The sequence below is a fragment of the Cucumis melo genome, chromosome 1 (assembly GCF_025177605.1).
Source record: "Cucumis melo cultivar AY chromosome 1, USDA_Cmelo_AY_1.0, whole genome shotgun sequence".
Classification (NCBI taxonomy): Eukaryota; Viridiplantae; Streptophyta; class Magnoliopsida; order Cucurbitales; family Cucurbitaceae; genus Cucumis; species Cucumis melo.
Window position 1 is genome coordinate 29,637,341 of NC_066857.1, and position 16,734 is coordinate 29,654,074.

The 16,734-nt window shown below is 28.9% G+C and overlaps 1 protein-coding gene and 1 long non-coding RNA gene across 2 annotated transcripts; one reads left to right on the top strand and one right to left on the bottom strand.

The window, feature by feature from the left end:
- Window positions 1-903: 903 nt before the first annotated feature.
- Window positions 904-4,110, bottom strand: LOC103492608 (palmitoyl-monogalactosyldiacylglycerol delta-7 desaturase, chloroplastic-like). Its single transcript, XM_008453036.3, has 4 exons — window positions 3,758-4,110; window positions 2,891-3,238; window positions 1,831-1,937; window positions 904-1,262 (listed from the first exon to the last, which is right to left on the bottom strand). Exons 1-4 carry the CDS (start codon window positions 4,061-4,063, stop codon window positions 1,034-1,036), a joined length of 990 nt encoding a protein of 329 aa, XP_008451258.1. The 5' UTR covers window positions 4,064-4,110; the 3' UTR covers window positions 904-1,033.
- Window positions 4,111-5,080: 970 nt separating this feature from the next.
- LOC127151660 (uncharacterized) lies at window positions 5,081-7,849 on the top strand. The gene is made up of 2 exons (XR_007824725.1): window positions 5,081-5,409; window positions 7,643-7,849. It is a non-coding gene; the product is annotated as an uncharacterized LOC127151660 (long non-coding RNA).
- The last annotated feature ends 8,885 nt before the right edge of the window (window positions 7,850-16,734 follow it).

Here is a 16,734-nt window from a genome sequence, read left to right on the forward strand (position 1 = left end):
ATATTAGTAGTGTACTGAGTGTATTATTAGTGGTGTATTAAATATATATATATATATATATATATATCAGGGATTTAGGTGTAACAAGTGTATCACATGGGTTGAGCTTGTTTTTTACCATTTTTGCAAAAGTAGATAAGTTTGGTGCTATAAACCTAATTTTTTAAACTTATTTTATTAGACATGCAAGAAAACCTCGTAAAAATATAAACCAACTTAATTACAAATATATAACAAAATGTTACTGTCTATCAATGCTAGAAAGGAATAGACTCAAAAAGTTGTATAGGTAATCAATGTCGAGAGAATTGATACACTTGACATATAACCATCGTTAAGCTTGTGATTATATCCTTAACAGGTAGAGTGTATCAAGAAAAATATAATTTGACGTTTTTATCTTTGGTTAAGTTATCTCAATATTCTTAATAGTGGATTACTTTACTCTTTTTTCAAAGAGTTAAGACCATCACCACTTAACAATATTTAAAAGCGTCTCGTATCATTTTTCGTACTTTAACGTTAGATTTTCTATTAACACTTAGTCCACTATTTTTTCTCCTTTTTTTTTCCCTCTTCTTTTTTTAAGTCAACAACAAGATCTTCGTTTCTTTCACTTGTTTGGTTCCATCTATGGTATGAAAAAAATAAATTGTGTGTAGTAAGGAGAAACTAAGCAACTTTAGAATTCAAAAGCATTTTTTTATGAGTATTAACTTAAAAATAACTTTAGGTATTTCTCATCTTAATTAACTGAAATAAAATACTTCTATTAAATTTGTAAATAGTTTGATCCAAACAATTGGCATGTAGGCTACTATTAAAGATACGTAATAGGTCATAAATCTCAATTTAGAGTGTATTTAGTGACTATCTTTTATAAGATGAATGAGAAGCTGGATATATAATTAAGAGTGAGTTACATAAAAACCATACCATATAATACTATCATTAACATTAATACGTAGATTATATCATTTATCTTACAAACAAGATTCTCAAATGAGGGAAAATATTAAATATCACATGAATCTTAATCTATCATAGGCTTAAGAAAGGTGGGTTTTGATTTGTTTAAAGCAGCCCATTTTTGCTTTTCAGAAGGTAATTTAACATTGGTGGCAAATCCAATGACTTGAAGGAATTTAATAATATACCAACCATAATCAATTTGCCACCATTCATGACCATGTCGTGCTGAATACTCGAAAGCGTGGTGGTTATTGTGCCATCCTTCTCCAAAGGTAAATATAGCGACGATCCTGAAAATGAAACAATGAATTATTTAAACTTTGTCAAAGTTCATCTAGATACTAATAGATATTTATCAATGGCTATCATTGTCTATTATTTTGATAGACAATAACATTTAAAAAGTGGAGATATTTTATGGATGTAAACATTAAACGGTAGATTATGCAAATATGATTTTAAAAGAGATTATTTCAAAAATCTTTAAAATATGTGGTTTGAAATAATAGAATAATGACATTTGAAAAAACAGGTAATACATAATCTTAGAATTTATATGAAAAATATATACATTTTTTCTATTTGAAACATCACTTTTGTAATTGTCACTAATAAGGTTTAAAATTTTACTTCCTACTTTAAAACAAAATTGTTATGAAACAAAAAAGGAAAAGGGTTGATGTAGAATATTATTCAAAATTTTAAATAATTGGATTGATGATATAAATTAATATGAAAATTGATGTATGAATTAATTAATATAAAACCCATTTTTCAGAAGCAAGTGGTAAGAGAAAAGAATAAAAACAAAACAAAACAAAACAAAATGAAATGAAATAAGAAAAGGGTATGTCTTACCAATTGTTCTTAGATAAATCCCCAGTGTTCCATGGTTGGTTTCCCCAAATATGACATACTGAATTTATCATAGATGTGAAATGCAAGCTGATTACGAACCTCACGCACTATCAATAGTTTAAGTAAAACATAATTAAAAACACTTTCATAAATAAAATATATATTTCAATCAAAAACATATATGTAAATAAATATATGGTAGAAATATATCATCAATCTCATCTCTACCTTAATTTAATCTTTATAATCATAATCAAACACAATACTTTACGGTGTACACTGATTATCAGTGATCTACTGTTTTAACAAAGTAGAAGGAAAGGTGATTTTAAAATTTTTGTTCCTGTTTTTATTTTTTAGATTAATAATCTTGATGTTTATTTGGAAATATGAAAATCATGGTATAAAAAATTATGTGGATATAAGCCTAAGATTAACGAAAATTGAAACAAAATCATTATCAAACAAGAATATAGAAAAAATTTAAATATTTTTTTACTAATTTACAAATCTTCTGGACAAAAAGAAGTTGAAACTACTGCTTGGTTAAACATACAAATAGTCGAAAAACCTACTAGATATTTTTAAAGATCAAGAATCAGATGAATATAAGTTTCCCACCTCAAAGAGTTAAACTTGTAATTTTGTGGGTTTAGAATTTAGGATTTAGAGTTTATGGGCTTATATAATATTGATTTAACTTTATATATAATATAAATGATTAATTGTGCAATAGAATAAAATACAGTTACCTTTATTTAAAAAGAAAAAACACAAGCATTATACATGCATTTTCTTTTTCTTCCTTTTTTATTTCTTTTAAAAAAAAACCCCTTAAATTATCTATTGTGTAGATGGCCTAAAAACATGTAGTGAACAAATTAAATAAAAACCAACAACTTAATTTATTAATGGAAAAAAAATTTAAATTTTCCTTCTTTTAAAAAAGATTGAAAAGAAAAATTAGCAATTGAAAGAAAATTTAAACATCCAAACAAATAGAGTTCATAACTTAATAATTAAAAGAGGAAATGGAAAGGGAATAATGATTAGATTTTACCATTCCCCAAATGATGAAAGGAAGTCCTCCAATGGCATAGAGCAAGAGTGAAAGAGCAAGTGGATGAAGCCAATATGTTTTGTGTATAAATCTATAGAACCTTTGTTTCTCCAAATCTGTCACATTGTCTGCATATCCATGTTTCATGTAAAACATGAAGGCGTTTCTTTCCACCTTTTGAAAATTATTAAAATAGTTTGGACAAACTTTTCTCGTCAAATTATATGAATCAAAAAACCACGTCATTTGACTAAACCAAAATCCATAAATAGGACTATGTGGATCTCGTTCTGAATCAACGAATCGATGATGACATCTGTGTGTGCTCACCCAATCTATTGGATCACCCTAAAATTGAAAGAAAAAAAAAATGTTATCAAAATACTACATAAGGGTTTGTCTCTTATTTTATCCTTATTAATGGTATATATGGTAGGTAGTTACTACACTACTCATTATTTTATGGTTTGGTGTTTATAACGTCCATAAAAATCATTATTTCATATATAACCATAATGATCAACAATGTTCATTTTTAGATTAAAAACCCAGAAAATAATGCACCATTAAATTATCAGTTGATTCAAAATAATTTTACACTTACTCTTGTAGGATTGAGGAGGTAGAGACATTGCCCATGAATTCTTAAATTCAAATAAAGATGAAGCTTGTGAACCATTTACTTTAATATCATATTAAATTATTGATTAATTCAAAAGTTTAAGTTAATGGGTTGTAAATTTAAGTATTGTGTCATCTACGGTGTAGATGCTCAAATTAAATTTAAAATCGAAATCTACTTGTAATTCAAGTTATATTCATAGTTTATCCATCTTTAGTTAGAGCAAGGGATTCAAAATATCAAACCTGAATTGCATGAGCTGCAATATAAGCAAGAGAATATTCGAGCCATTTTGGAAGTTTGAAGCTTCGATGTGCAAGATTTCTATGATACGAAACACTAATTCCCATACCTGTTAGATTGGCTAATCCCAAAGAAAGGAATAAACAAGTCCAACTAAAATAGAATGGTGCCAAAATACAAAGTAGATGCAAAAGAAGAAAGTAAAAGGCAACGTTTTTATCAAACTTTGTCCACTTTTTCCTCTTAAAGAGCCTTGAAGGAGAGTTCATCACCATCTCTTTTGACTCTTCTTTGGATGCTTCTTCCATTTCTTTCCTTATTCTTTCTTTGCTATAGTTGTGACTTCAATGTTGGGCATATATTTGTATTTATACTTGTGAAGTACACAAATATTTAAAGTTAAAAAATTAGATAATGGTCCCCAAAATCATCAACCATTTTCAGCAGAACATTTATGTACTGCCACACACCAATACACTATTTTTACTTGTATAAACTGCTAAAGGTAGGTGGACAGCCACTATTATTTATTGCCAAAGGTTTCCTTTTTTCTTTTTTTCTTTTTTTTCATCAATTACGAAGTGATGGGGTGGAATTTTATATTTTATGTATTATGGATATTTTGAGATAAAAAATTACGAGCTCGAGAGGGCAAACTGTTAAAGGTAAAATCGAAGTAATGACAACCAAGTGAGGGCCAAAGAGTGTAAGAAATGAGCAGATAAGTTGTGGGAGAGGAGAAAGGGCTTATGGAAAGGAAAGATATATTGGGGGGCGAAATGGCAGATGCAACTTGTCTACCACTCTGCCTCGGGAAGTTGAGGCTAAGGTAAGTGTTTATGTTGGGGCCGGCCAAATGGCCTAACTAGTCGTCAAAGATCGAGGCTGAGGAGAGAGTATCTTCATTGACCCAAATGGTCTACCTCAACCTCAACTCGAGGCACTAAGACGAGCTTCTTTCCTCCTATGAAAGTTGTTCTATCTCAAATTGAAAGGAGGGAAGAAATAACTGTCATCAAAAGTCAAAAAGCGCGTTTTTGGCGGGAAAAGACGGAATTTTTCGGATTTGCAGAATTTATGACAGTTTTTAAGTGTCATAAATCTATGACAATTTTTAACTGTCATCAATTATAAATAATTTGTAACTGTCATCAATTATAAATGTCAAAATTCGCGTTGTTGACAGGAAAAAATGTTGTTTTTGGATTGCACTTATACGTGACAGTTGTTTGTTGTCATAAAAGATAAATTCATTAAATAATTTATTAAAATAAATTTTATTCAAATGTATTAAAAATATCTTTTAATAAAACTCAAACCCTAACACAAAAAGAACCTTACGAAAAGTGTTGTTCGTCCGTCCTCTCCCTTCATCAAATTGTCGAACTCCACCCTCAACCTCGTCTGCAAACGCCGCCGACCATCTCCAAACTCTTCGCCCACCCTCGACCTCGTCTGATAAGTGATAAGTCAATTACTGTTACCAAAAACCATTCTCTTTTTGTATGTAAAACAACTTGAGGTAGCACTTCTATTCTTCAAATGGAACGAACCAATTTCCAATTTGTATGAATCCTCAGCGTCTACTCCGGCGGCTCCTAGCAAGACGCTCACGCCACCTTCTACGGCGGCAGCGATGCCTTCGGAACTATGGGTATCTCCCTTTTCCTTCTCTTCTTACCACATTTTCTTTTTTGGGTATCTTTCTCTGATTTTCTCTATTTTAGTGGTGCTTGTGGGTATGGGAATCTCTTGAAAAGTTTGAGATAGACAGAGAGAACAACAAAATAAGTTCTTGAAAAGAGCTACAATGTTTATCTCTTGAAAAGCTTTCTTTATTCCATCAAGTCAAGACTCTTGAAGATTGAATGGGTAACTACTAAAACAGTCTATGTGTGTGTGTTTGTTTGTGTTTGGTAGGTTGGTTGGTTGTGTTTTCAATTTCTGATATTGAACTGCCATTATTTTAATATATTACATGGTAAAACTAATGCTTCCTTTAGGCGAATAAAGTTGCAGATTTCATTTGTCTAAATAAAAAAAATGTTCAAATTAAAGCACAACATGAGAATTATTATTATTATCGGTCTCAATTCCAGAATTCAGGGCTCCTTAATTTCTTCAGAAAATAATACAAAAAAATAATTGAGAGACTCTGCAGCGTTTCTTCCTAAGTTACCATTTTTCAAGTGTTTTTCTTCTATTTGTGTTATGAATTCACAGTTGTTTTTTTTAGGTAGGATTATATTCCTTTAGTTTTTGATAACTTCAGTGCTAATGTGGCTGTGGATGGGCATATTGTCAACTCGGGATTATGGGACACTGCTGGTAAAATGGGTTGCCCTTTTGGTAGTCTGCTTACTTTTAATAGATTATAATCTCCCTAAGTTGGTATATGTTGCTCTGTTTTGAAGGTCAAGAAGATTTCAGTAGACTTAGGTAATGGGCTTTTTGCTATTGTTTGATGTGTTATAGTTTGATAGAGGTGTTGTCGTCTTCTTTTTCTTTACATAAAAAATAATAAGTGTTCTTTTTTACCAAGACATCAGTTTTTTTTTTGTTTGCATTTAATTGAATTGTTTGTTATGTTGCATAGAGCCATTGGAACCTTTACTTCTTTACCGAATGAAGGATGAACTGTTTTAACTTTTAAGTCAATCCATGTCTTTTACAAATTGTTCCACAATTTCGTTCATGTTACCGTAGTTTTTGTAGGACGAAAGAATTTAGACAAGCCATTGTCACGTCTTTTTTGATTTTTTAAAGTAAGGTGCATTCTAATTAAATTATGTCATAATTGGAGTCTTTTATCCTCTAAGAGCCGAGAGTTGAATATATTGACCAACATCTCCCTGATATTTTTCACCCTTATATTGGTTCCATAACTTATTCTACTTTTTGGGTTCTAAACTGTAATATAATTTTGTATTCAACTCATCAACAAGTGTATATTTGGGTTCTAAACCTTAGGATTTTGTATCGTTATAAACTTTATAGACATTGATGCTAGTTTTATCAATATGCAATATACAAGTGTTTTATAAGTTATGAGGCCAGTTAAAGGGGACTAATAATGTGTATGTTGAAGAGATAGTGCCAATGTTTTTGTACATATGCTTGCACACCATGTGAAATATCGAGTAATTGGTTGTGGTTTTAAACAGTTTAGTTGAACTTTTAGTAAATGTTATTGACATTCATATCTAATGCCAATATTTTCTTTTTTTTTGGAAGATCTTGGTGGCAATACAAGCATATTCAACATATTCATATCAAATAACTACATTGAAAAAAATGTTAAGTATTAAAGATTCATATTCTTCGCCTTTTTTATCTAATTGTGGTGTTTATCTTTAATCTCGTTGCTTTTGCACTTGCTGTTGTTGTAGAGTAGAGAAGAGCTACTGTAAGTTATGTGTATTTGTTGCAACTCTCTATTGATTGCTTTTATTGTTTGATGAATGGTGTTTTTCTGATAAGAAGTATTATTGAAAATTTGAAAGGGTTTGTGATTTTCATATTGGTTGTGCTGAAATGGCTTATTGATTTTTGGGTTAAGTTATATGTAGGTGGCTTTTGTATAGAAATGCTTTAGGTGGTTTAAGTTATGTGTAGGTTGATGTAATTACATGTGTATATTATCTTGTTTTTAGATCATTTTTTCAATTGTTTGTGAATTATGATGGGATTGTGAAGATCATTTTTTTAATCGTTGTTATTGGTTTATGATTAATTAAGACTAATGACTGTTGCTTTGTGGATATTTGTACCATTTTATTTATCTTTATACTAAGTTCGGGTTGTTATTCGTTGTGGGTGTGTGCTATTTCCTGTCTTTATAGTAAGTCTTATTCTAAGTTACAATCGTCATTTTCTTTTCTTATTAGATTTTGCAAGAATCCATTGAAGCAGCGAAGTCATGTATGCGGCAATTGATTGATTTATAGGTCTTTTTGTAGGTTTGGTAGCCAAATTTTGGTTCTAATGTATTTATTTAAATAGCTTGTTCATCACTTTATTGTACAAACACTTTATGACAAACAATTGTACATATATTAAAGTATATATATTAATACGTTCACCATTTCTTTCAATATGGGTGTGTTGTATAATATTTTGTGATTGTATTAGTGTGTAATGGCAGGGTGACGAGAAAAACAGGGATTTAATTAAAAATAGGGCAAGAATGGTAGATGAAATGATGACAGTTAATAAAAGTCATAAATGATAAATAATGACATTTAATACTTGTCAAACAAGATTAATAATGACAGTTATTCTCTGTCACAAAATATAAACAATGACAGTTATTCTCTATCACAAAATATAAACAATGACTGTTATTATTTGTCATAAAATTTAAATAATGACATTTATAATCTGTCATAAAATAAAGAATTCGTGACATTTATTCTCTGTCATGAAAAACATATTTCGTGACAGTTTATAGAACTGTCATAAAATACTTTTCATGACTGCCACATCAATGACTGCAAAATAACTGTCACGAAATCATTTTATGACAGCATTTAACTGTCATCGTAGGCCTTTTTTCTACTAGTGCGAGTCATGATTTTAGTTCCTATGGCCGACTTGAAATAGCATTTCCTCAAATTTCAAGTCCAACCATCTATAAACCGAGGGTCATAAGCATCCCCAAGATGAGGAATTTTTCACACTTTAAAAATAGTAGTATGACCTTTTTGTTAATTATTAACTTAAGTATAAGAGGTTCTGTACCAACAATAAATTTGTGATTTCTTCTTTAATATTTGCAAGTTTTTTCTTCTCAAATTATATACTTATTGTTGTTGTCACTTGAAAGAGATGATGTATTTTTTTTTACATCCATTTTTTGCCACAATAGTTAACTTCGTCCGTAGGAGCAATAGTGTTTTACCTCTCTATTCTAAATATAAGATCAATATACCAAGTCAGATTTGTTTGCAATCTAGCCCAAAGAAAGAAAAAAAAAACACACGTGGTAAAAGAAATGCATTGAAAAGTTCTATTCTAATACTCTATCCTAGATAAGATAAAATTTGATATATCTTGTTTGAGATTAGGAAAAACTAAAATTTTAGTCCTACGAGAGTTAATTTCAAATATCCCCTACGTCAAGTCTTCTATAAATACTACGACTCCATATACAATAACTTACATTTCTAACTTTTTCTCAATTCCACAATTATTCCTTTCTTACTTTTGAATCAAAGTCTTTTTTCTCTTTGTTTGTGAGTTTCCACTTTTTTCTAAATTTCAAATTCCGTTGTTGTCACATACTTGAAGGTCAAATCTGTTTTCCCCTATTTGGATTTTGACATCAAACATTATGAGTTAATTTTAACACAATGTTCACACACATACGAGTTTGAATATATTGGTTAATCTTGAGTTAGATTAACTTGCTAATAATTTATTTAGGCACTATATTCTCCATTTTAATGATGACACATGGAAGTTAATTATTCAACCTTAACTTTCCTTAAACTTAATGTAATTAGGTTGATTGGAGTTGACATACTTTTCATCCATTCCAATTCCAATTAGGCTCGGTTGATTGTTAGGACAATTTAGTTAGCTTTTCTAATTAAATTGGTTATTTATAGGTAATGAATTCATTTAGTAGTGAAATTTCCATGAGCAAATGTTTTGGATAGATTGAATCCAATTAACCCAAGCTAGGATCTTTTAGTTATTGAATCCCAATCCACTTTACCTTTACCATGTTTCATTTGAATTTGTACCAAAAACAATCCAACCACCCCCCATCGGTTACCCTTAAGCTGAAAAAGCTATTTAATTACTTGATCGAGAAATATTCGTGCTCCCTGTGTTTGACCCAGAAGCATAATTAGGTATTATTAAAAAAAAAAAGCTGAAAATTAATTTCTTATTTGGCGGTTACAATTTATATATAAAGTTGTAAACCACTTAGGTTGACGAAAACAACGTCAGAAAACATATATCTTTTACCACACTTTGAAGAACAGTTATATCGACAAAAAGTAACTTATATGCCAACAACGCATCATTTTTCGTTAGTAAAAGGGTATTATGCCAACAACGTTCATTTTCGTCGGCAAAACTTGTACACTGATGCAACTATAAATGTAGGGGAAAAGGTACTTATGCTGATAAAACTCAATTTCGTCGAAAAGAACTTCTCCCGACACAGATACGACAATGTTCTTGCCGACAAAAAATATGCTTTGGTATAACTTAGGCCGACGTTTCGTGGACTTGGTATGTGATTTAGTTACATTAGTCAATCTAGATTTAGACGATAAATGATCAATAATTAACTGTATCTATTCAGTTATGCAAACCCTCTAATCCTACTAAGTTGTGTGCCTTATGTCTAAGAGCGCATGAAGGTCCTATGTATTCCTTAGTGAAATACTTACATTTCCTTGTAACCCTCTTCTAAAACATAATTTCAACAAAGGAAATAATAATAAGGTGTGGGTACATTGTACACAAAAATTTCATTAATAGTTTATTTATTTCCTTCATTTTATCGTTTATTTAACATAGCAAAAGGTACAATGCATATCTTGAATCTATTGACTTATTTTTAAATATAGTTATTTTTAAATGTTTATTTTTTCATTATATATATATATATAGTGTACGTGTTTGTTTATATAATTATATTTTATAAAAATAAAAGGAATAAAATGTATCAGTGGTATGAAGAAAGGTTGATGAATATATATGTTGAGGATGGGAATGGAAATGGTTGTGTATAGGATGAGTAGATAGGAAAGAAAAAGATAAATGTTGGAGTTGCAACAACTCGACACCCCCATTGGGAAACTTCTTCAAAAAGAAACTTTAATTTAGATAATTAAAAGAGTTCGTTGGACCAAAATTTATAGAAGATAAAGTGATAAGGTTATATGAGAAAGATTTAATGTTGTTATTACAGCCATGGAGATAGAGATGGAAAGATTTCATTTTTTCTTTCATATCCCAAAAATTGTGAGAAGATGCATGAATATTTTTAATTTGATGAATTACCCTTTTGAATTACATTCATAAATTTTGAATTTGAGTTTTAGTTTGTTGGGATAATGAATTTATAAAAATTCATATTTCAATGTACAAAGAAGATAGGTATCGGAGTGGTTTATATATAATGTAACTTTAAGAAGTATTGAGTGGTTAGCCCACATCTTCTAACATCTCCCCATTCATAATAATAGTCTAATATATATATATAGATACATGTGAATATTAGTGCATTATATATTCTATTATTGTCACAGTCCATTATTGTTCCATCAATTTAATCTCACATTCTCCCCCTTCCCCCATTTCACTTCAATGTGTAGATTTTTTTTTAGAGAATATTAAAATTTATTGGGTAGATAATGTGGATAGAATAGGATTGTTATGGGCATACTGATGTTAGTTATAATTTCTCCTTCTGTGGATAGAGAGAGAGTAGGCCACATTAATGAGATCTCTCATAGGTAAATATCTATGTTCACATTGTTTTTAGTTTGAACTAAAATTGTATATTGATAATAATATAACCTTTTTATTTTTCAAATCAATCTTTGTCTGATAATAACTTTAATTCTTGTTCTTGAGGAGGGTTTATTTGAATGTTAACTAGTTGACGATGTTTGTTTAATATTTTTTTTTTTTTATAATTATCGTTTTGTAATATTCGATATGTTTTTTTTTTAATTTAATATTATAAACAATAGAACTTATATCATAAAATGCTATGTTTGTTAGGGGTTTTATTTAGAACAGGGAAAAGAAACAATTTACACTTCATGCCAAAAGAAAACTACTTAAGGACAAGACATATCTTGCCATCAAATATAAATATTTTATCCACTTTACCCTTTGGTTGTTTGTTGAAGAATTTACTCTAAACTAATATTATATACACACTGGAAGTACAATTTTTTTCCAAAATTAATGGATACACATTTCTTTTCTTTTAAAATATCCAAACTTGACAATTAGAAATTCTTTTTTCTTTTATATTATAATAAGAAAAAATTTTAAACTGGGTCTAACATATGAAAAGGTCTGTAGTCTAAGTAATTAAGATGTACGATAATTGATAAACAAAATATTTATATCAAACAATAATAGTGGAAACAGAGAGACAATATAATAAATATGAAAGATAAAAGAGACATCAAGTTTTGTGCAATATCATCAACACTCTAGAGGGTTGTATGCACAGTGATCAAAAGGAGCTTTTAAAATATAATCGGTTTTTCCAAGATGTACTGTTGATGGTAGCTAGGGGTCTTTAATACATTAAACGGTTAGTCGAACTCTAATTACAAGGTACTTACTCTTCCGAACCACTTCATAAAATAAATTTATTTGTTTAAAAGGTTTATGTTGCTTCACGTCGTGAAATAGCAACGATAATTGTTTCAAAACACAAAAAGAAAAAACTGTATTATGATCATCTAACTTTGATAAGTACACTTGTACTTATGTCTTAGGAAAGGAGAGATTTATGAGGCCATGTTTGACAATGACCTATGGCCTTTGTCTAGTTTTTATCATTTTCATGTTCTCTATAGTTTGATAATAACCGTTTTTTACTGTTATCATGTGGACCAATTTTCTATCATAACTATACATTAATCATCTCCAAGAAAAAGGACTAAAATTAATTAATCAAGTACCTCATCTTTAAAAAAAAAAAAATGCCATTATGTAGTTTTGAAAAAATGGCTAAATTTAAGAAAATATATAATACTACTCTTTTGATTTTAGAAAAATGATAAAAAAAAAAATTGACAAAATATTTAGGCTTAATTTGATGTAATAAATTTTATCTTTTAGTGGTTTTTTTTTCTATAGATGGTAAATGTTTTATTTTTTTCTATTTTCAAAAAAATCTCTTATTTTGTATTTTAAGATTACAATATTGTATTCTTAGCAATTTTGTTAAATGGAGATCATCTTACAACTTGAGGTTAATTTACAAAACGAAAACAAAGGATACAACTAAAGAGTACAAAAACACACAATATGCCTACTCACTTGGAATAGATGCATATATGGTCCTATTGACATACAAATTACACACACCAAATATGATTGCTAACAACATCCTAAGTAATTCTTCATATCATACACCTCAACTGCATTTTTCTTAGCTAATTAAACTGGTGGTATATCAAAATGGGATTCGTATCCCAGTGCAAAAATTCTACTAGAGCAACAAACCCCACAAAAGATGTTCACAAAGTAGCCTTCCTAAAAGGTCATTCAAAGAATAAACGATCTTTAGACTTAACTCCACCATTACACAAATACAAAATCACTAGGAGAACTAAAAATACTATTGACAAACACGATCATAAATTTGTAAATCTTTTCAAATAAACGGTTAAGAAATGAAGCGTTGAGAATATTACTTCCAAATTAAACAAAGACTTTGTCATGACACAACAAGGAGCGTAGGAAATGTTTGAGTTAAATTTAATTAGTCCTCTACAATAAATTTTTAAAATGTGAAACAATGTTAGGTTTAAAATGTAGATAAAATGTGTCAAAAATAAAAACCTATAACCATTAATTAGAAAAAGGCAAGATGGGGCATGTTTTCCAAATTTTGAAATGAAAGGTCTAATAAGTTCACTAAATTGTAGTTTAGCAAAAGTTAAAAAAATAAGAACAAGTATTAAAAGAGCTAAATATTAGAAATTTAAAACCAAAGATACTAAAATTGGAAGAATCACCAAGTTTAGGACTAAATTTCATTTTCACCCTTTCATTTTTCTTATTTAATTAAACCTCTCTAATCTCTATCAATATTTATCTTTACCATTGGAACTGCCCACCTTCCCATATTAATTCTCCATCTCCCATTTTAATTCTCACTCACATTCATTAAATGCCTTTCTTGACCTTCTCCCATATCAATGAAGTGTTTTCTCTATCTTCCATTAATAAAGCTTGTCTTTCATCCATTATCTATGAACGTAACCCTTCTTATTCTTAGCGCTATGGATGAACGTAACCCTTCTTATTCTTAGCGCTATGGAGGCTTTTAAATTTTTGTCTGACATTACATTCAATTTTCTACAAAGTTTAATGTACTGCTAAATGGACGTTTTTATTATATCATTCAAAGTATAATAATTGAAAAGCTAAGTTAGAAAATAGATTTACCTTTTCATTATATCATAAAATAATCAGCAAAATATAATTAGAAAAAAATTACATAATTCTTGTAACTCTTCGAATTTAGAAAAAGAACATGAATCAACCGAAATTACATCAAAAAAAATTTTTTGAGTATATGAAAGTATGGTTAAGAAAAATTTAAAAGATTTGAAAGTCATTGCCTCATACCAATTAATGAAATTTTGAGCATTTAAACATTGTCATTCTCCGATTAATATTCATTATCAAATTTAGGAAAAATGTAACAATATGAGAGTTTATAAGTGAATGACACGAAATCTATGATCAATGATAGAAGTTCATCATTGAAAGTTCTATCATCGATAAACTCTATCCAATGATAGAAAACATCATTAATAAGATAAAAGATGAAAACAAATGTGAATCACTAACTCTAATATGTTCTCAATCTTCTATCATCGAAAATGTATCGATTATAAAATTTATCATAGATAGACTCAACGGTAGAATTAGTATTGATGTTTTATTTTTATTGATAGTTGAAACTAAGCAAAATCTGTGAATCATGCTAATATGTTTTTAAAGATATATACTTCTCGATGAAACAAGTTTATCAATGATGATAATTAAGTCTAGTTTATGAATTGACAAAGTTCTGTCATATACACTTCTTTTAGTGATAAAATAATTAGCTAGTCGTCAATTTTTACGAATTACAGAAATTAAACAATATATTGAATCAAGCTAATATGCTTTTATGAATAGAAGTTTGCTATATTTCTGGATTTTTTATATGATGATTGAAAGTAAATTTTACTATATTTTGAATTATAGTCGATAAATAAGTCTATTTTAAATTAGTGATACAAGTAGGTCTATTATCGATAGATTTTAAAAAGAGGAAAAATTTCGAGCCTCCGCGAATTGTCATGTCTTTAATGAGCTTTTACGTACTATGGGTCGAGGGTAAGTTTTAGGTTCAAATGATACTTTGGTCCCTAAACTTTGTATGTTGTTCTATTTTGGTCTCTAAACTTTTTAAAAATGTTTGTTTTAGTCCCCAAATTTTCTGAAAAAGCTTACTTTTGATCCCAACAATTACAATTCTATTAACTCTTGAATGGAATGACGATGTGACTTCTATTTTTGGATATTTATGCTCTATATTCATCATATTGATTAAATAGTAAATAACCAAAAACTCTTGCTAATTTATTTTATAAACCTTTTAGGGTAACATATAAGCATTATCAACGCACTTGAATCAAACAAGCTAAAAAAACTAATTTTGTTCTTTATTTCTCCAAAACTCAATTCTCTCACCTACCCTTTTCGACTCTCTCATCCTTTATTTATTTATTTATTTACTTTTCAAACTAGAACTTGAAGCAAATGAGAACATTAAGTATAATAAAAAATAAAGTAGAATTGATACATTTGTGTTAACACCTCTAACCAAGGTAAAATAAAATAAGTATGATAAATAATGTATATCACCTTTATTTATTTATTTATTTACTTTTGCAATTTATCTCTTTCAACTCGAGGCAGTGTCGTGGCTTTATAAGAAACGTATGAAAAAGAAAGAATCTTTTCTCTTATTTTAAATGCAACTTTTCTTTTTAAAGAGACAACGATATATCAAAAAATGAAATCAACGATGGATAAAGAGAGGAACCAATTCTCACTTCAAATCGATAATTCTTTTAAAAAATTGATTAAAAATAAGATTGATCGATCGGTGATCACTCCTAATTTTTTTGAAATTGAACTAAAATGCATTAAACGTATCTTCTTTGGATTGTGGCAATTTGAATAAATAATTTTGATGTAAGGAACATGAGTTACGTACAAGTAAATCCCAAATTAAAAAGGAATGGTGCACCAAGTAAAACTTACTACTAATGTAAAGATGTGGACGTACTTTTAGACAATTTATTAAATGAGATAGGAAAATATCTCAATAAATTAATTAATTAATTAGATCATAGGGAAAGTTCATATTTTAAATGAAGCTAAGACTTGAGACTACCCATGTAGACTTTCATTAAATGTTAGGTTAAAATATTACTTTAAGTCTATCTAATCCCATATTTGTTTAATTGTAGTTTTGGTAGCTCTTAAATTTTAGGAAAATTATATTGGATCGCACGATAAAAATATAATTTATGAATATTAGCACTAACATTTTCAATTTTGTAAATATAGCAATTTTTTTAATTTTAGTTGATATTTTTTATTTTATTTTTTTCATTATTCCAAAATTACCCTTCTCTAAATCTCAATTTTTTTCTCTTTCTCTTCAGTTTCTTTCTTTTATTGTTCTCCTTCAATTTTCGTTTTCTTCTCCAGATCTTCTCCACCGTTCTTCTTCATGGTTTCTCCTCTTCGCCTACTTCTCCTCTCCTTGTCTTCTTCTTCCTCTTCTCTATCGTCCTTTTCTTCTCTCTTCTGTTTCATTCTTTTAGATTTCTCCCTCTTCTCCTCGTCTTCTTCTCCTATTCTCCTCATTTTTTCTCTAAGAAAAACAAGAATTATGTATATATTTCTTTCCCTTTTCTAAAGCCCTAATATTCTTTCTTATACTTATGTACGTATTTTGATGTTCGAAATTGGTAAGGGAGTTTGATCATTATCTTTTCCTTCTTTTTCCTGTGAATCACTCATATTTATTATTTATTGAAATTAAGGCTACGATTTGTTCTTCCTCATCTCTTTTATTTGTTCTTGTTTTTGTTCCTCATATCTTTTACTGAAAGAGGCTTTGCAGATCCGTTAGGTTTTATTTAGTTACATTTCTTTTTTTTTTTTATTTGTATCAGTTTTTTATATCTGTGGT

What these genes read in the sequence shown, in the direction of transcription:
- LOC103492608 (XM_008453036.3), bottom strand. Translation starts at nt 4,063, where the DNA reads ATGGAAGAAGCATCCAAAGAAGAGTCAAAAGAGATGGTGATGAACTCT. An exon ending in CTTTCATCATTTGGGGAATG is followed by an intron (nt 1,938 to 2,890) that starts GTAAAATCTAAT and finishes AACTATTGATAG; the next exon opens with TGCGTGAGGTTCGTAATCAG. An exon ending in GATTTATCTAAGAACAATTG is followed by an intron (nt 1,263 to 1,830) that starts GTAAGACATACC and finishes TTTCATTTTCAG; the next exon opens with GATCGTCGCTATATTTACCT.